General features: G+C 43.1%; 1 protein-coding gene, 1 non-coding gene and 1 pseudogene across 4 annotated transcripts in view; 1 reads left to right on the top strand and 2 right to left on the bottom strand.

The window, feature by feature from the left end:
- The window catches only part of LOC113179992 (lysine--tRNA ligase pseudogene), a 71759-nt pseudogene extending 57716 nt beyond the window's left edge, over nucleotides 1-14043 (bottom strand).
- On the bottom strand, nucleotides 5943-6016 carry Trnav-cac (transfer RNA valine (anticodon CAC)). Its single transcript has one exon. It is a non-coding gene; the product is annotated as a tRNA-Val (tRNA).
- A 179-nt stretch (nucleotides 14044-14222) lies between the features above and the next one.
- The window catches only part of Ca12 (carbonic anhydrase 12), a 49660-nt gene continuing 43086 nt past the window's right edge, over nucleotides 14223-20796 (top strand). For all 3 annotated transcript variants that reach the window (XM_026384899.2, XM_026384898.2, XM_026384897.2), the window contains exons 1-2: nucleotides 14223-14307; nucleotides 18747-18767. In XM_026384899.2, coding sequence (XP_026240684.1) covers nucleotides 14223-14307; nucleotides 18747-18767 — 106 coding nt within the window. The remainder of the gene's footprint in view (nucleotides 14308-18746; nucleotides 18768-20796) is intronic.

The following is a 20796-nucleotide window of genomic DNA, read 5'->3' as shown; positions in this document are numbered from 1 at the left end:
TGTGAATAATGTTCACTGAAGCTTCGGTAAGACACAGCTGCTTTTTTTCTTTAATCTGCTCTGTTTTATCTCTTAGGAAGTTTTGTTATTATAAAACTTTCTTTTTAACTAGAAATTTTTAGGTGTACACACCACCAGTAGCTTCCCCATTCATAATTGTAAGGAAAACTTAAGTTTACTTCCTTTTCAGAAAAGAAATACCACCCCACTACACTGAGCATATTTTATGAATAAAGCTATGTACTAAACCAGCTAGAAAAATCAAGCCATGATCTTTTTCCTTGAGAAATTCAAGATGAGGCTTGGTCATACCCAAGATCCAAAATAATATCCTTAAGTTTTGCATATCTAAGCTTGACCTCTGAGGAAAAGTAGGAGGAGAGAAACGGAAGATGAATTTAGGAACCATGAACTAGGGAGTCTATCCTGACTAGACTTTCTTGGGGATGTACCAGTTAGGTTTTCCTATGTAATAAACCATCCTGAAGCATAGTAACTTAAAATGACAAACATTTATTATTTTTCTTGATTCATTGAGTCATTTGGAGGGTTCTTCAGATGTGGGTTGGAGTGACAGGTCTCTGTCAGCAGCTGTTGATTGACCTCACCCATTTTCCTGGAGATTGATAAGGTGGTTGGCTGAAGAAGACTTAGCTGGGATGGTTTATCTCTGCTCCATGTGATCTCTCATGCTCTAGCAGACTAACCCAGGCTTCACATGGTGGCCTCAGGGTACAAAAAAGCAGCAAAAGAAGGCAAGCTATGATATGCAAATGCTTTTAAATTTCTCTTGTCCCATTGGTCAAAACAAGTTACATGGCAAACCCTGGAGTCAGTGTGAAAGGTATTATCCAAGGATGTGGAGACAGGGAGGGCCAAACAAATTGGGGGCCATTGCTGCCTGCAACAATCTGCTAAAGAAAATTAATTTCTTCTTATTTTAATTTTTTTCAAAATGATAATAGTATTGTCCAAACCTACTGCTTAGGTATGCAAAAAGAATAAACAAAACTGCTATATATCATTTAAAGAAAATGAATAATATAAACATAATTAATTTTCCTTCAGTTTTCTCATTTACCTTTTTTCTGTCTCCTACACAACACAGATAACCTATTCATGGGGTAAATAGCAATATCACTTAGTAGAAATATCTATAAAAACTAAAGGTAAGCATTTCAACAGAAATTTCCATTTATTTTCATAATTTTCACTTGTAAATAGGCACATCTTATGGGCTGTATATAAAGATACCCACCTAAGGGTATAACTAGGAAGATTATTCAGGAGTAGAGGCCCCAAAATGTCCAAACAATGCTAACTTCTATAACTGCACCTATGTCTTAGACTTTTTAACATTTTTTCTGCACAAGGGATTGAACGCAGGGGTACTTAACCACTTGAGCCACATCCTCAGTCCTTTTTTATTTTTTATTTTTATTTTTTTTAATTTTGAGACAGGGTCTCACTAAATTGCTTAGGATCTCACTAAGTTGTTGAGCCTGGCTTTGAACTCAGGAACCTCCTATCTCAGCCTCTGGAGCTGCTAGGATTATAGATGTGCACCACTGCTCCCAGCTCCTATGTGTTAGAATTTGCAGATATATTTTGCCACACAGGGTCAAAGTTGTCGGTGTAGCACTTGAAATACTTAGTCAGACAAACAGAATGAATAGGAGACTTAAAAGACCTAATCAGATAAAGAGAGTGACTAGGAGATTACAGAGTGTATTCTCATTCCTATTTGCATGTTACTAATTATAATTGAAGATAACACCACTTCTGTGAAGTCCTACCCAATCTTACTAGAACCAAGATTACCCAAGGACAGTAATTCATTCTTAGTAATAACTTCTTTTTCCTACAATTTGTAATTGCTATCATTTAATTTAATGAATAAACATTTGCTGAGCAACTACCTATTAAGAACTGAATCAGAAATTGAGATATGGACAAAACACAGTTGGTCCTTGCTCTTCTGGAGGTCACCATCTGATGAACAGTTAAATAACAACAAAATATAAAGTAAATCTGACAGATAATTGCTCTGGGGAGCATTGTGGGGGAATGATTTATACCAATGAGATGAACTTGAGAAAACTTCACAAAGATGATAACTTTTGCTCTGAGCTTTGAAGAATGAGAAGGATTTCTTAATGGGAAGGAGTGGTAAGAGAAATTCCATGGAAAGGGAATCAAATGGTAAACAGAGGTTTAAAGTGCATAGCATGTTCAGGAAAGAGCACCCAGGGGAGTTTGAATGTAGAGTATGTTATGGGAAGTGGAAAAGGAAGTGAGGCCATCTTGTTGAGATCTTTTGAATACCATATTAAAGAGTTTACATAGTCTTCAAAGACCTTTGACTAAAGCATTCTCATGATTGTTACTATTTTAGAAATGTAACTCTGCTTCCCAGTGGCTCGGGAAGCTGAGAAAGAAGGATCACAATTTCAAAACCAGTCACAGCAACTTAGTGAGGCCCTGACCCTGTCTAAAAAAAAAAAAAAAAGGAGGCGGGGGCGGGGGCGAGGCATGGAGATTTTGCTCAGTGGTTAAGTGCCTCTGGGTTTAATCCCTGATACCAAAAAAAAAAAAAAAAAAAAAAAAAAAAAAAAAAAAAAAAAAAAAAAAAAGTTACTCTGGCTTTTGTTTTGGTTCCTGGCAAACTGGCAAGCCAACAGGGCTATAGGCTATTTCCCTCAACTCATTTTTTCTAGTGCCTCAGAAATGGGGCAGTTGGTGGTCTGAGGCCCCAGTGTGGTAATTGTGAGAAGCTTCTAGAAGGACAAGTGGTTTGGTCCCAGATATATGTGAATGTAACTGCAGACCACAGAGAGAAGAAGGCAAGTGTCACAGGTGGGAAAGCTTTAATCCGGGGCTCTTTTTCTCTCCCATATTACCATGTGCAGATTATAGGTCAGACCTATTCCACTGCAAGACAACAAAATCAGTAGTCCTGCACCAGCAGAAGATGGAGCTTGTGGGTACATTAGGGTAGGCATAATTTCTAAGTGGTATGGGAAGCAGATAATATGTGGACAGAACCTTATTTCTTCTAAAAACTGCTACTACTCAACATAGTACTGGAGGTCCTGGCCAATGTGATAAGGCAAGAAAAAGAAGCAATGAGAATAAGGATTCTCACAGATGACCTGGTCATCTGTATAGAATACTTTGCAGAATTAACAGAAAAAACTGATTATTCATGTTCTGCAATGATGTCAGGAACCAGACCTGACAATCAGTAGCCTACTTCTTCAAGCAATATTCAACTGGAAAACATAATATAAAATCAGCTAATTTTTACAAGTACCTAAAAGTCTAAAACTACAAAGTACCTAAAAGTCAACTTCACAAAATTCAAAATAAAAATTTGGAGAAAAATGATACTATCAAAGGACAAAAGACATGAATAAGCAAAGATACATGCCAGGAGGGTGGACAACATCTCTTAACATGTAGATACCAATTCTTCCAAAATTAACCTAAAATCTAAAACAATTTTAAGATACAAAAATATTTTGAGGGAATGAAGAAACATTCAAAATTTATATGGGAGAAAAAAACCCAGGGTCCACAATTAGTTGTCAGCTTTGAAAAAAAGAAATCAAGGAGGAAGTGCCCAAGTACACTTTGATACTACATAATAAAACACCATTGCACTGGGAAAGAAACAGATAAATGGAGCAAGGGTAATAAAGTACTCAGAAGTATACATGTGTGTGAGTTTATATGAGTGGGTGTGTATGCACCTAGTATAAGAAAAACAAATCAATGGGAAAAGATGGGTTGCTAAGTAGACAGTATAGGAAAAACTGGCTCACTACATGAGAAAAATGTTATGGGATCCCTACATAACACCATAAACTAAGATGAACTTCAGATCAGTTACAGATATAAATGTGAAAAGTGTCTCTACAAAAATACACATATATATGTATATACATATAATAAAAGTGTGTGTGTGTATATATATATATATATATATATATATATTATTAAGGAATTATTGATTTTTTGTGCAGTGATAATATTGTGATTATGTATAATAAGGATTATGTTTTAATAGGGAAGTGCAGTGGTCCTCAAAGTGTGGCCCTAGATCAGCAGCATCAGCATCAACTGAAAAAGGACTGGAAATGCACATAATCAGCCCCTCCAGATCTATTGAATCAGAAGCTCTGTAGTGGGCCCAGCCATTGATGTTTTTTGTTTTGTTTTGTTTTTTTAGTTGTAGATAGACACAATATCTTTATTTTTATGTGGTGCTAAGGATCAAACCCAATGCCTCACAGGTACCAGGCAAGCACTCTACCACTGAGCCACAACCCCAGCTCACCATTGGTGTTTGAATAAGCCCTTCAGAAGATTCTGGTGCATGCTAAAGTTTGAGAATTACCAAAATAGTGTGATGTCTTGAATCCAGGAAAGGGGTGCTGTGTTTACAGGGGTGTAGGTGAAGTGAGTTGATTGTTGCTGAAGCTACAGGTGAAACTTATGTGGAAGGTCAATATAGTGATACTCTCTACTTTTATATATGTTTGGAAGTTTTCCATTACTTTCAGTGCAGTGCTCCTAACTGCCCTCTCACCTCTCTTACCATCTGTCTCCCCTCCATTCCAAACTTTTGCTCCTGGCTTCAGAAATGGCTGAAGTCATTATTTTCTCCTTATTTTCTTTGTCAGCCTCAAGTTTGTAAATCTCAGGAGCTCCTTTTGCTTGTGCCCTCTCTCCATGACCTCTGCTGAAGTTTGGAAGTGGCTCTTTTCTTACCAACTAGTTACCACTCCTCTACGCTCACCTTCCTCGACTTGCTGTCCACTGTGCTTGCAGAACCCGTTGTAGAAGACCTTTTCTTTGCACATGTGCACATGTGATCTTCCTGGGCGAATTCTGGCACTATAGATGGATTCTTTCCTTTCCTTTTTAAATTAAAAAAAATGTGTAACTGTTTTAATTTGTAACATATTTGATGTTTTTAAAAATCCAAATAGCCAAATGTGGTGGCAGATGCCTGTAAATCCCAGTGGCTAAGGAGGCTGAGGTGAGAGGACTGTGAGGTCAAAGCCTGCCTCAGCAACTGCAAGACCCTAAGCAACTCAGTGAGACCCTGTCTCTAAATAAAACCCAAAATAGGGCTGGGGATGTGGCTCAGTGGTTGAGTGCTCCTGAGTTCAATCCCTGGTATCCCCTCCTCCAAAAAAAAATCCCCAACAAATAACACAGAAATGGAACAAGTAAAAATATCACTTTGTTTCCTTATCTCTACCATTAAACTCCTGCTCTAGCTAATTCCTTGGAGAGGTATGGGTTTTTTCCCCACTCTGGCCTCTGCCTCTGCCTCTTCCCTACTAGGGCACTTACAGTATGGAACTAGAAGACCATAGCTAAAGATTCTTCAGGCTGAAGGATGAAGAAAGGTAAAAGGAGAGGGGGAATGAAATAAGGAAGAAGAGAACAAATGCAGAGCCAGGAGTGCATGGGATGAAGATGGTTGGAAGCTGTTGCTAGTGGGTCAGGAATTAATTGTCCCTCATGGATGTCCAGTTCCCATGACTCCCAACCTTTTCCCTCAGTGAAATTCCCTGGATTCGCCATCATGGCTCTTGACTTCTTCTAGAAGCACTAGATCCAGAAGCTTCTTTAGAGAGCCCAGGGATGAAACACCATTCAGCGTGAAGATGGTGGACTTGCAATCCTCCTGTCACCAGCAACATGTGTACTCACTTCCTGTTGTTGTCCCCATCGAGCCCACAGTCTACCCAGGTTATACTTATTGGATACTTTGACCTTTTCCTTCACTGCCCATCTAGGAGTTCTCTGACCCTGAGGAAGTCACTTGAGAAATTTGACTCCCTTTTTTAAATCACGTATCTTCCCAGACTTCATTACTTCTTGAAACTTGATTAACTTACTCAGATAAGCTATTTTTTTTTCTATTTTTGTGGTGCTGGGGATTGAACCCAGGGCCTTGTACATGTGAGGCAAGCACTCTACCAACTGAGCTACATCCCCAGCTAGAAACTTGATTTAAGATTTGTTGACTTCAAATTACTAAGACTATGTAGAAATGTGGGAAAGTGTTTATAATCCAATGTCAGATTTTTTAGAAAGTAGTATACCTAAAATAGTATCTTTACTCCAAAATAACCAGATAATTTTTTTTTTACATAAACAATAAGAAGACTGGAATGTATAAGAATGAAGAGTTGTTATCAGATAGGATGGATCACTGGTATTTATTTATTTATTTTTACTTTAAACAAACAAACAAACAAAAACCCTCTCCTTGAGTTCAGTACTTAGCCCAGGAAAGAAAAATCCTTTCACATAACTTTGTTTCTAAAACTCCTTCAGCGGAGACACTTCCTTGTTCTAGTTCAACACTTCAAGTTTGTTTCCAGTCGGCCTACTGCCCAGCATCCGACTGCAGGTTAAAGGGTCACAAAATCATCATGTTGCAAATTCTCCTGCCCCAGGACCCATTTCCCTCCCCTTGTGTCTGAAAAATGGAAACAAATTACCAACTGAGCTACATCCACTGTTCTTCCTAACTCTTCTTTGTGCCTCCCCCCAGTTATTTCCCTCTTATGGGCTGCTACTTATATAAGGCCTGTTATGATGGGCTTTCTCTCATTCACTCTCTCTAAATTCATTCTCATTTCTTTCCTATGAACTGGGCCTGCATCATTTTATTTTTTCTCTCAGAGATGAAATGAGCCCAGGGAGCCTTGTTATCACAGACAGATCTGATGCCTCCTCCAACAACAGACAAACAACGCTAGTTACAAGCATTAGTAACCTTTTTAATTAGGGACTATGATGTCCTTCCTAAATATTGCAAAAGAATTTTACATGTTTTCACTGAGGTTAAGTAGTCCCCATCAAAAAGTGGAATGACTGAGGTAGTCCTCCTAATCCATTCCTCCAGTGAAAACAGAATTTGTACAGAGTCTAAGTTCTTGGGTTCTATTTCCTTCCTTCCTTCCTTCCTTCCTTCCTTCCTTCCTTCCTTCCTTCCTTCCTTTCTTCCTTTCTACCGGGATTGAACTCAAGGTTACTCGACCACTGAGCCACATTCCCAGGCCTATTTTGTATTTTATTTAGAGACAGGGTCTTGCTGAGTTGCTTAGCACCTTGCTTTTGCTGAGCCTGGCTTTGAACCCGAGATTCTCCTGTCTCAGCCTTCTGAGCCGCTGGGAGTACAGGCATGTGCCACTGCACCCGGTCTTGGTTCTATTTTCTGATTCTTGTAATGTTTGTTAAGAACTCTAACTATATCTTGCCATCATTTCTACCACCCAGAAAGTTCTGAATGGTAAAGAGAAATATATGATACAATCAAGTTTTGCATCTCAGTGTTAATAAACATAAGGAGTCCAGTCATAATCGCCACAAAGTGAGCCCCACACTCTTATTTCAAGTGGAGTAGATATATTAAGAATTAGCTCCGTAGAGCCAGGCACAGTGGCACATATCTATAATCCCAGCAGCTTAGGAGGCAGGAGGATGGCAAGTTTAATCAAAGAAGAAGAAGAAGGAGGAGGAGGAGGAGGAGGAGGAGGAGGAGGAGGAGGAAGGAGAAGGAGGAGAGAGAAAACTGATCTGGGGATGTGGCTCAGTGAACCCTGAGTTCAATTCCTACACACACACACACACACACAAACACACACACACACACAAAGTAATTAGTTCTATAGTTAAGATTTCCTTTTCCTTAATCATCTTTGTGGGCTTGCCATGCCACACCATGTTTCCTTGGGGACATGTCTTGAGTTCACCGACTGTGATGTCTTGGGTGAGAGAACTGTAAAAGCTTGGCTGCTCACCTGCTTGGCCAGCCACCAACCATAACTTAGCTCTTTCTCAGGACTTGAGAGGAAGATGGATCCCAGCCAGAAAATCAGTTTAACTTGATCCGTCTGAGGGGGAGTTTGCTGAGCTGGCCTTCACCTATCCATGCCACAAAGCCAGCAACTCGAACTGCACCACGCTCTCATCCCACTGAATTCTGTCAGGAACTGCAGCCTAAATAAGATCCCACTCAGTGCACCAACTCCAGCTGGAAGAGAAGTGGAAGAAGCACACTGAATGTTCCTGGTACCCGATAGCCAAGAGAGACGAATACAAGCTGAAACACAAGCAACTGCGGGTTGCTTGCCAGTTTTCTCTGAAAGCACCTGAAATAAAAGGTCAGCTTCTAAATTGCTGCAGTTGTAGAGAACTAGAGTGTCCAAGCAGGAGGAAATTGACAACCTATTCCAAGAAGATGTGGCATCTCTGAGCTTAGAATACCTCCCACTTCCAAATTTCAATGGACCAGACATTTCCCGTGGTACAGTGGTTTTGAATCTTTTTGTTTAGAAGCCATCTTACCTCAGTAAGGAGGCTAAGTTCGTGATGACAAAAGCCAAAATTCTTTGAGAGGCCACTGGGTAACTCAATACCTGGAAATCTTTGCTCATTCTCCCTTAGGATTCGTGGGAGTTGGTGAGGTTGCCCAAATCAGGGTTGGAACTATGGGGCAAAATAGCCCCCTTTCAGCTAGTCCAGGTCCCTTCTAGAGGGAACCATTCTTTACACAGTGCCTATTATTCACCACTATGCTAGATTCTTCACATGCCTAGCTTATTATATTTAGTCCTGCCTGTATACCTTTGAGGTATACTGACACTATGGCCCTTATCTCTTTGACCAGGAGGAAAGTGAGCCTTGGACAGGAAGTAACTTGTCCAAGATCACACAGGGTAGTGAGTGGTGTAGTTGAATTTCAAAATCCACATTCATGTAATGTACCATTTTGACCTATTTGACTCAGGGCAAAAGTCCGATTTTATTTTATTTTTTTTTTCCAGTACTGGGGATTAAACCCAGAAGCATTCTACCAGGCTCTTGCTAAGCTGCCCAAGTTAGCCTCGAATTTGTGATCCTCCTGCCTTAGCCTCCCGACTCCTCAGGATTACAGATGTGTACCACCATGCCCAGCCAGATTTGATTTTATGTTGGCCCTTGTGAGCTTGCTGAAATGTGGTCTATGATTACACACAGTAGTTTGAAAAACAGTGTTGAGAGGAATGAGCTTCAGACTGAGACCTAGACCAGGATCTGGACCAAACCCCTGAGGTTGGCGGAGAGTGGATGCAGCCAGCAGATGGGAAAGGAGAGATGTCTGCAAGAAACCTTAAGTTATTACAGCTTAATGATGTCTCCTAAGTAGTATCAGCTAACCATGGTCTTCCAAATAACTTACCTGGAAAGAGGTGAAGTGTATTGCTTCAGGTTTGTTTCCCTTAAAAATGCTTTCTCTGTATATAAAATTTCAAATTTGTATCACTTTTTATTGATCATGCTGAGAACTTTATGGAAGTCTGATGGAGAGCCCTTATTCCATACTCAACAGAAATTTGAGCTGAAGGATTCAGTGGACAAACAACAGGGACTAGGGTAACCATGGCAACTATGTCATGGCTAGACTGAGAACTCATGTCTCTTGTTGGAATCCAGTTTTTATTTTCTTAGATTAGCAAACCCAAGAGGAGATCAAACCAATTTTATTTCATTTCAAGCCCACTCTTGGATGTGATATTTTAACTTACATTGAGTGCTCTTATTTTTGACCCAAAGCACCTTCACATTTATGGCTCCAACCCCTGTGTGGAGTTAACCATTCCTTTTTTTTTTCTCTCTTTGCAGTACTGGGAATTGAACCCAGGGGTACTCTACCACTGAGCCATATCTCCAGCCCCTTTAATGTTTTGAGACAGTGTCTTGCTGTTGCTCGGGCTGGCCTGGAAATGATGACCCTTCTGCTTCAAACTTCCAAGTCACTGTGATTACAAGCCTCACCATTGCGCCCAGCTGAGGTTAGACATTCTTATTCAAGCTTACAGATCAGAAAACAGTGGTATGTTCAGGACAAGAGGCTTACTAATATCCCAGAGTTTGGCCAGGAGTCTACATTCTTTCCTGCAGGTCATACGGTCTTGCAACTGATCCTGCCTGACACTGAGCAGGGTGGTAGGGTTCACATAGAGGTGATGATTCCATGCCATCACTATAAAGGTGTAGAGCAGATGCAAATAAAACTACAACGCTGACTTCAAAGATGGACCTTGGCACCCAGATCAGTGGGTCCATATAAGTTTTGGCCGAGAGGTTGCCTCAGCACTAGGCAAAGGGTACACTTGGCCTTTTTCTTCCTTCTTCCCTCCCTCTCCTTCCTGCTCCCTTTCTCCCTCTCTTTGATACCCTCTTCCTCCTCTTTCCTAGGTCAAAGCAGAACTCATTAATATAACAAGGAGCTCAGTCTTCTCCTTTGCTGGAGAACTGTGTGGAATCAAGCTCTGAGTTCTCAGATTCTTTGTATCATATTTTGGCAGATGCTCCAGGCATAGATCAGAGTATAGGATCCCTCAATAACCCCAAGGGGCCTGGAGAAGACACAGCCTTGTCCCCTGCTGAGCATTATTTATTTGCCAGAATTGTCACATTATGCCTATGTTCAACAAATAAATGATCACAGAATCTATAAAATTGGAGAATACACATCTCAGATGAATTCAGTAATAAAACATCCCCATTTGAAATATTTTGGGGGGATGCTTGGGATTGGACCCAGGAGTGCTTTACCACTGGGCTACATCCCCATTCTTTTTTTTTTCTTTTTTTAACTTTTTATTTTGAGACAGAATTTCACTAAGTTAGTGAAGCTGACCTTGAATTTAGGAACCTTGGCTGTTGCTGAGATTACAGCTGCTCATTACCATACTCGGCCATTTAAAGCATTTGTAGGATAGGCATGGAAAGAGCCTTTCTGAGCCTTGGAGACAGAATCATCTGGGCTAAGAATCCAGTCTCTGCCATTCAAAAGCCCGTGAACCTGTGTTAGCAAAGTTTTATCTTCTCCAAGTCTCAGATTTTTCATACATAGAATAGTAAATCTAACACTGTCTCCACAGGTTACTGTGAGAGTGAAGGGTCATGCATGGCCAGGCAAACTGTAGATGCCCAATAAATGTTAGTTTTCCTCCCAGCAGTCCTGCCTTGCCTTTTCTTTTCTCTTCCCTTTCTCTTTCTTTCTTAGCAGTCCTTCCTTCGCTTCATACAAAGGCACATTCCCAACTGAGTGACACTATTTGAAGAGTTCATTCTTAAGAAATGAAATTCCCTCTATCTAAACTTTCTACTCAAAAGGCCAACAATTAGCTGATGAAAGGTGCAAATACCACCAACAGCACCATCTTTGGGAAAGAGGAGCCTGGCCTGGTTATGCATTTCAAAGGTTTTATAAAGTCATAGAATCTAATCTCACACTTGATGACGTCTTCTGTCACTGCCCCAGAACTGAATGGGGCCCTTTGGGTTATATATCAACCTTCCATTACACTTACTAAAATTATATAGTTATTCATGAGATTGTTTTATGCCCAATGCAGTGCCTAGCCCACAGAGGATGAATGAATGAATGGAGGAGCATAAGTGTTTCCACTTGCCTTATCTCCTTCCAGCCTTAGCTCAGTTCTGTCAGTGTCCACAGGCAGGGATTATCACCTGCTCTTTCCAGGTGAAGAAAGTGTGCCAGTCAGGGTCATACAGTGAGGAAGTGGTGGGCAAGGCACTTCAGCCCAGATCTCCTAACACCAAACCTGCATTCTTTCCTGGGTACTCCTCTGCCCTTTGACTCACCAGCCTCACCCTCCTATCTATTCAAATGGTAATATTCTAGAGGGGCACTGTGCCCTGGAGCCTGGGTGTGACACTTGATGGCCATTTACTACATTTTGTGTACAGAAGGTCCACTTTCCATTATAACTCATCTCATCAGGTAATGGGCTATTTATTGGCTGATAATAGCCCTGCCTGCTGAGGGCAGAGCAAGTTCTTACAAGTTCATCTACACAAGTTTCCAGGAGCAGGGAAAGGATCCCCAGAGTCTGGAACTTCAGCTGATTAGGTGTGTGTTGTTTGCTGGAGGGATCCTTGACATTCAGCTTGAATACTTTTTAAGTTTGACCATTACACCAATTTCTGTTGGCTTCCTGCCCTCCTCTTCTGATTACCTAAGAATATCTTTTTTCCTCTCCTTTTAAAGCTCATTCAAAGTACTTAGGGCAATTAGGTCTCAGTTTATATTCTTGATTCTTTTTTACTTGCTACCTACTCTTTTGATTTAGATATGCAGTAAACTTTTCATTCCTTTTTCTCTCCATAAACCCTAGTGCACAATCTAGCTTTACTGGCCTACTAAGTCTATCCCTTCCCCCTTTTTAACTCCCTCATCTTTGGTGATCCCTTAGAAGTGCACATTCAAGGTTAAGTAGAACTTAACATTTAGCCAGATACAATGGAAAAATACTTGGCATGGGAATAACAGCAGGTGTGGGCATAGGCCAGTTTACCACCTTGAACTAATTGTGAAATGTGTGGCAAATGATTTCACCCCAACAGTTTCAGTCTCTGCATCTCTGAACCTGCAGTGGCTCCTCCCCAGGCTCCTGGGTTCTCTAATCCATCTCATCTTCTAAACTGACTGCCCTTGAGGACAAATCAGACACTGAACAAGAACCACAAGCAAATACTCCTTTGCCACTCCAGAGCTTGCTCAAGGCTCTTTATCAGGCAGAAAAGGTCATCCTTAAGCCTCCTGTGGTCTGGAAGTACTTGTGACAAGATTCTTACTGTAACAACTTCCTTAAAGAGACTGCAGAGCTCTTTATTACTCACACAATAGCTGAGCCGATAGGAACAGAACAGTAACACCCCTTGAAATGTGGGTGGCATCTACTTCCTGGTGGTTGTCAGGAGAGAAGATATTCGCTCCCACCAAAATCATGTGAAAAAAGAGGCTTCGTAGGACACTACAGCCAGCCTAAGAGTCTGCTTAAGCTGAGGGTCAGAACGGACTTGAGATTGGTAAGGTCTGGTCTGGTTAGAGAAGAGGGTGGTCAAGAGAAGAGGGCGTAATGGGCCAGGTCACAAAGCCAGGGGTTATGTATCAGGACTGTGGTGGCATCTTTATGCAGCCAATGTGTTCTGAGCAATGTGTGTAGGAAGTAGGGTTGGGGTCCCTGAGTGGGATGGAAACCAAGCCCAGCATCAGGAGCAGAGCAGAGATAGTCAGAGGGTCTCAGGAAGCCAGTGGTAGGATTTGCAAGTGGCAGTAACAGCAGCAGGAAGATTTAGGAAGTATTGGGGACGGCAGGTTAATAAAACCTTTGACTTAGTGGCTGGCTGCATATGGACAAAATATAAAGGGGATCTGACTAGAAATATGAATGCACAAATTGCAAAGCATACAGAAATGTGAGAAAAGTGAACTTAGACACTAATTTGCCCCAAGATGCACAACATCTAGACACACATGATGCAGTGTTCTGTCACACAGTAGATGCTCAGGAAATAATGTAAGTCCTTTTCTTCCACTGCCACCCCAGAGATCAGCTTCTTAGTAAGGATGAATCGATGTCATGAACTAGCATGGGCCTTGTCTGTCCACCTTTTATTAGGATAAATTCTAATTGTTGAATGAAGCTGTTCACATATATCCCATTAAACTATTTTCTGATTCCCAATTTCTTTACCTTTAAGTTTTGAAGTTAAGAACCTAGTCGGGATGTTCTGTGCATGTCACAGAACTTCTGAATTGAATGCAGCCCGTTAGCTATCTTGTACAGTCCAGAACCTGTGGCCAGTCCAAACAGGAGCATGCTTGGAGCCCTGAAGACTTTGACTTAAATAGCATTGTGCCTCAGTGGTTTCTAAATAGGAGCAGTGACAGATGAAGGCCACGACCACTTAAGTGATCCCTAGACGCACCTCTTTGGATGGGACCGAGATAGGTAGGCGGATCTCGCCACGCCTGCAGGCAGCCGCCACCGAGAACTCACTCGCTCCCCCCAGGTCAGCAGTGGCTCTGAAGAGTGCTACGGAGGACAGCTGAAGTCAAGGCTGCAACTCACCTCGGACCTGCGGCCCCAGCCCAGGCTGGGCGTTCTTTTTCTCCTCGCACGATGACATCATGTGTTTGGGGTTGAGTCGCTCCATAAAAACGGCCGGGGGGAGCCAGGAGACCGAAAAGCAGACGTGCTAGCTCCCGGCTAAGGCGCGCGCGCGGTCCTGGTGCGCGCCCCGCTGGCTGCGAGCGCTGCGCGGTGCTGTCCGAAAGCAAGTGGCAGTCGCCAGCTGCCGACCGGGAGTCAGGAGCCACCGGCCAGGAGCAAAAGATGCCCCACCACAGCCTGCGTGCAGCGACTGTCCTCCTGCTGGTGATCTTGAATCAGCAGCCTTGCAGCCCAGCCCCGCTGAACGGTGAAGTTTATCTTTTTTCTTCCTCTCTCCCTTCCTTCTTTCTTTCCTTCTTTCCCTCTTTCCATTCCTTCTTTATACCCCACTCAGCCCCACCTGGACAGGATTTCCTGCGGGGCTCTTAATGATAAAGTAAAAATATTGCTGGGGGAGCCGGGAAAGCAGTGTATGGAATAACACATTTTAAAGAAAGGATGCCCAGTTTTCCTTTGCTGAGGTTGAATGGATCCAGAAGCACGTTGTCTTTCTAATGGTGCTTTTTTGCCATCTGATCTCTGGAGATGTGGCTTGGGAACTCGCTAAGCAGGGAGGAGAGACGGAACCAGGATTTAAAGTATCGCACCTCTAATCCACATGCAGACAGTAGAGAAGAGACTGGGCATCTGAGTGGTGTGAGCACCAGGAACTGTTTGCTACCGCTCTACTGCACAACCCTCAGACAGTAGTAGGGTTTTTGTTGTTATTTGTTTGTTATCTCCAAGTCAAGGGGATAACGCATCCCATTATTAAACATTGTTTTTCTCCAGGAGGATTCTATTATCTTGAATGTACAGTATGTGCACACACACATGCACACACACGTACACCTTATTTATAATTGTAATTAGGGTGCTTTACCTGGAAGTGCTGGAGGCTGAGGGTGCAGAATGGAATAGGAGGAGGTGGAGGTGGGTAGCAGGACCTGCAGTGTGGGCTCAAGTCCAAGGCCATGTTAATGAATCACTTGGAATAAGAAAAGGATAGCACTAAGCTCTTACCCCTCTCTCCATCAGCTGGATGAGCACTTTTCTGGGGAGTAGATGGTGACTTTTGTGAAAGAGTCCTGGGTAATGGATGAGAGCTCCTACCCTTGACAAAGTTTGTCCCAAATTGTGGAGACACTTGTGGGTATGACAGTTCCTGGACCCAGGCTGGGTTGGAACATTTGTAGAAGAACCAAGAGGGATTATAATGGCTGAAAATCAAATCTCCCTGGCTAAGTAGTGGTGATGGGAAATTGTCCTGCTCAGCAGCATCAAAGCTCCAAGCCTCCTTTCCTCTTGGAGGTCATTGTGCACATGGGGAAAGGCAAGGAGCTGGGCATGAGTAGCTGTGGGATTGCTCTAAAGTAACTTCTAATCTTCTGGCTGGCATGATCTGCTTAATATAATTTCCTTCATGTGGGAGAGACAGAATGAAGGAGAAAGGAATTACATAAAAGTGGAAATTAAGTTTTTTGAGGGATTGGGGAATTGAACCCAGGACCTTGTAAATGCTAGGTAAGCATTCTACCACTGAACTCTATCCTTGGTCCAGAAATTAATTTTTAAACTGCAAACTTTGACATATATTTTCCTCTCAAGGAAGCTGTTCTGAGACTGAAGTTCGCTAGAATTCTTTTCAGTCTCAAGTTGATTCAAGAGAGAAAGGCCATTCATTGGCCACCTTTCCTTTCTGAAAGCTCATTGCTTCCCTTATTTTGGGGAGCTGCTCCCTAGTCTCTTCCTTTTCTCTACCTCTCCTTTTCTCTCTCTTTCTTTCCTCCCCTTCTCCTTGGCCCCTCCCTCCTCATTCTCCAAGTTGAGGTGGGGGAAGTTTGCAGTAGAAATCCTGACCTCATCTCACACTGATTAGCCAGCCTACCTACCCCTAGACTCTGAGAACACAAGTTGGGTTTTTCCCCCCTGTTATTTATTGCTTTGCTATGTTGGCTTTTTGACTGCCTCAGGAGACAAGGTCAAAGTAACGTTCACTGAGGTGTATAGAACATCAGCATTAACACAAGGTTGGGGTAAAGGGGCTAGCTGAGTAATAGGGTCAAAGTGTGATCTGCTTTCTGTGGAGCATTGAAGCTTCCCTCAGTTGGCACTGAGGAATGTCAAAGAAAAACAGCTGGGGCCAGGGGAGGATGGGATCATGATCTCCAGGTTCTGGAGAAAACCTTGGAACTCTTGGTTGCTGTTGCTAAGGGGCATTTCAGTGAATTCTGGAGAGTCTGCTCTGCCTGAACCTGTTCCGGAGAGCTGGGAAGTCTTTGGCTGCTGGACGACAGATAATGGTTACTCATGGAAGGTTCTAGCACCCAGGACAGAAAACAGGCAGGTCCATGCACCCCTGCCCAAATCTTCATTTTCTCATGGCATCCCCTCCAGGGCATCTCCCTGCCTAGCACCAACAGGGTATGCAGGTTCTAACAGGCATTGGCTGAGCTGCCCAAGTCTCCTGGAAGAAACAGATGAACTTTTGAGGAGGAGAATGATTTTCCTCTGGAAAGGAACTACTCCCTCAGGAAGCCAGTGAAGCCTTGGCTTAATGTACCTTGTAGGGTCAGTTTAATATTGTTAAAATTCCTGCCCCTAAAGCTAGAGGTGGGAAACCTTTACTGAGAAAGGTTTCTCCGTAAAGCAAACACTTCCACGAATGTGGGTGCACTTTCAGAATGGCTTCCTAAGGTTGGATTGGAGCTGCTGATGAGTCAGGGTGGACCCTGGTCTCCACTGATGAACCCTACTGACTCTACTGACTCACCATTCTTACCTTCATTTTACAGTGAGGCTTCTCCCCTCCCTATGTCCCTCCTGACACTACCGTTTGTACCTGAGACACTGAGTCCTCAGGGTCAAGCAGGGCTTGTTCAGAGAGCAGAGGACAGGAATTGCTGCTGCTTTTCAACAAGTCCCCAGTCCTGTGTCAGAGGCTTTACAGTCCCTGATGTCCTCTATAATGTCTGTCTTGGAGTTTACCAGAGTATTATGTTGGTGCCTCATCTGAGAATGAGAGCTACAGTACTGGGGGAAACCTCAGCTTAGCAAGCTTTGGGGAGGAATAGTGGAAGATGTATTAAATCTGCGAGTTGATTTTGGGGCAGGTGCAATGCAACCTCCTGGCCGGTGCAGGGCTGCTCAGAGGCAGCAGATATTTTCTGGGGACATCCAGGATTGCTCTTTGGAAAGAGGATGAATGCCCCTCTTACTTGGGTTTTTACCTCTTGGACATCCATGTGCTCTGCCTGGCAAAGCAGCAATCATCTGGCTTCCTACCTCTGAAAACCATGATTGTATTTCAATGGTGGACCCTCAAACCAACAGTTAAGGAAAATTTTCCAAAAAAGAGGTCCAATGTCTTCTCTGGGTTGGTTCCAAGGTAATATTTCTCTCTTTTCAACATTTCAGTGAAAGGGCCAGTAGTAAACTTGGGGGTTATATACAAGTTTGGTTTTCCCATGGAGGCAAAGAAATAGAATAGGACAAGAACAACAAAGTCCTCTTTTAACTATTAAAAATCACCATTGGTTCCAGCAGAAAATGCCCCTGTGATAAATGACCAGATTGCATGCCAGTTAAGTTTTACTAGAAACAGAGAGAGAAAGGGGATGTGGGGTTCTTTCTTTTCCAGCGGTGCTCTCCCATCGCAGTTGGCGATGCTTGGAGAGAGGGGCCTAGAAGTTGCACCTCCCCTCATTGGACGTGTCCCCTGAGACACATGGGGATGCATCTCAGCTTGGGGCTCAGTCTTCTTCCAGAGCTGAAGAGGAAGGTGGGCAGGTAAGGAGATAGGCGCACAGCTCTGCAATGACTTTTTAAAAATACATTTTTTCATGTAGGAACGAAGGACCTGTATGTCGTAAAGGGTGTGGAGTGAGAGGTGGTAGGTGACTCTCTTTATGTTCCTGGCAGAACCACTCCTCCATGTTCTTACTGCCTCTGGGGATACTAACTCAGAGAAGGATGGTAGCTTTCTTAGAGGAAATGTCTCCCATCTCTGATTAGTGCTCTGCTTTTTGTGTGCTGGTGTGTTCTCCAGGGTATGTTGAGTGGGGGGAAAGCAAGATATAGAACAGAGCTTGCAGAAGGTAGATGTTTATGTGAGGGAAAGGGAGGGGGATATAAATACAGACATGTGTGGCAATCCTGTGTAAAGGCTCACAGTCCATTGATAAACCAGGTGTCCCATGGAAACAGGGAGCAAGGGTAGGGGAAGAGATTTTAATGAATGGACCCTCTGGCTGCTTTAGGTTTTTTGAGCCATGTGAAAGTATTACCTATTTGGACAATTACATTTTGGATTTTCTAAGATATCTGGGAGGCATTTATTCAGGAACCCATGAGGGATGGGGCTGTAGTTCAGTGGCAGGGCACTTGCCTATCTTGTATAAGGCACTGGGTTCAATCCTTAGCACCACGTAAAAATAAACAAATAAAATCAAGGCATGCTGTCCATCTACAACTATTAAAAAAAAAATTGAAAAAGAACACACGAGCCCTGCATGAATTCCCCGTCCTGAGCCCACAAGTGGAGTACAGTTGTTCTGAGAAGCTGTGGTTCTGACTTAAACTCAGAAGTCTTAAGTTTTGGGTATCCACCTCCTTTTCAATCTCACCCATTTCAAAACAAAATCTGTCATGTTTTCCCTAACTCCTTCAGTTCAGTTGTACTTACTTGTTTCCTTTTGTTCTTTGCAGGATCCAAGTGGACCTATGTTGGTAAGTAGAGATTTTTAAATATATATTTTTAAGGAGATGGTAGTATTTAATGCAAACCCAGAAACTTCATGCTTTTAGGGGATCAGAAAAGTTGTGCTGGTATTGTTGAGAGAAGGGATGAAGGAATCCCCGAGAGACGGTTCCACAAGAGGGTGACACACTGCGTTTCCCAACACGGATAGCCTGCTCTGTGCACTTGAGCTGGGAGCCACAGGGTTAAGGCTTCCAGATTCCTGCAGGGATTTCTACCAAACCTTTGGGTACCTCCAGACTGCAAGGGCACTGGGCAAGAGAGAAACTTGCCTCCTCATAGGACATTTTTCCTACAATAAACAAAGAATAAAGGACTCCTTTCTGAAAGTTTGGCTCAGGCCCTAGAACTTGAGCTATTAGTGTATCTGGAATTAACTTCCTGTTTCCATCTTCATAAGCAAGTGATGGATGAGGGGGTGATGGTTGGTCCTTGGTAGAGGAGGGATGCTGTCTTACATGGAGAGAGGAGCATTAGGTATGCCCCAGAGTTTCTGTGGTTCAATAGCATGTAGTCACTCTGGCAGGCCTGCAAGATAGGCAGCTCCAGGTTGGCTTGACCATGTCATTGCACTGAATTGTCATTGCAGTGAATGTTGTCATTGCTGGAGTGGGAATGGGAAGCCAGGCACCTGTTCCTCTGGCAAGTACAAGAAACTCAACAATAATGTTTTGTTAGGGACAGTGTCATAAAAGATACACAAGATATATTGTTCTGGAGACTGGAACTGACCACACTGGCCCAGGAGGCATTTGAAGCAGGCAGAGTTATGCTGCCAAAGTTAAAGCTATGAGATGCAATGGCTGTGGGGTGGCGACAGTCAGGGAAGTTGATTACAGCAGTGGACACATAGTCCAGGGAAAGCCCTAACCTTGATTTTCAAAGGTTAGCCTTAGGGTGTTCACTAGTCCAGGAGGTGTAGAAAAGTCACTGAACTGACCAAACAGCTACCTGGCTCTGGCACTATATAGCTCCATTATTGCTAATATCCCTAATGTTTTGATGTGCAAAGCACATTGCTGAATGAGTATGTAATTAAGGGGTAGGCTGTAGTCTGTAACTTGGAATTACTTATAGTTCACAGTTGAAAGCAGAATATAATAGGTAATAACAACATAATAAATAAATAGTTCGGTTCTCTGATTGCTCAGAGGGCTGAATAGTTAAGGAAGGCTTCCTGGAGGAACTGGTCTTTTCCCAAGGCCTTGGAAGATGGGGAGGATTCAATGAAGGTGGAGGAAGTTCTGTTGGTAGAGGTGAAAAGGACATCGAATGCGCAAAGGGAAGCCAGAGCAAGGTGGCACTTGAAGGAAGCACATGAACAGGGAAGGAAAGGGCTGGGTGAGAGACCTCACAAAGGAAGAATCAAATGAGTTGGGCTGTGGACCCCTCTGGTGGGCTGTGTCTGTATGCTGATGGTGGGAATGTTTGTGACCTACACAAAAAAGGATGGGTCCTGAATTCTGGGCCTTAAACAGTATGATCTTCTGTGAGTCATGTGAGCCTTACCTTCCTCTCTGAATCTGGTGCGGAGGGGAGTGGGCTATGTCTGTCTAGATCAGTGTTCATCAACTGTGGCTTGGGGTTACCTACATCAGAATCACCTGGAATGCTGTCCAAAAATGCATATTTTGGAGCCTCAGTCATGATAGGCTGGAGAGAGGGGGGGTGGGGGACTGCAAAAACTGCAGTCCCCAAGCGATTCTTATCTTATGAATGCTTTGTTAGAGGACCGCTGACCACATGTTCTCAAGATCTTTCTACCCCACCTCTTCTACTGGGAAATCCAAATCAAGTCTTTGCAGGGCTCCCTGCCTCTCTGTTACAGCCCCCCAGGCAGAATGAGATGTTTATAGGGAACAGAGAGTCACTGTTTCTAGGAGTGGGAGGAAAAGATTTGCTGCCACCTGTGACACAGTGTTCTTCCATGAGGGCTTCTCTATGCAACCCTATCAACTGGTCCAGAGCATTTCTTTCTGACCACTGGCCCTGGCCAGA

Source organism: Urocitellus parryii, chromosome 6, assembly GCF_045843805.1.
Source record: "Urocitellus parryii isolate mUroPar1 chromosome 6, mUroPar1.hap1, whole genome shotgun sequence".
NCBI classification, from domain to species: Eukaryota; Metazoa; Chordata; class Mammalia; order Rodentia; family Sciuridae; genus Urocitellus; species Urocitellus parryii.
The sequence above is the reverse complement of the archived record's forward strand: the minus strand, read 5'-3'. Positions and strand labels throughout refer to the sequence as shown.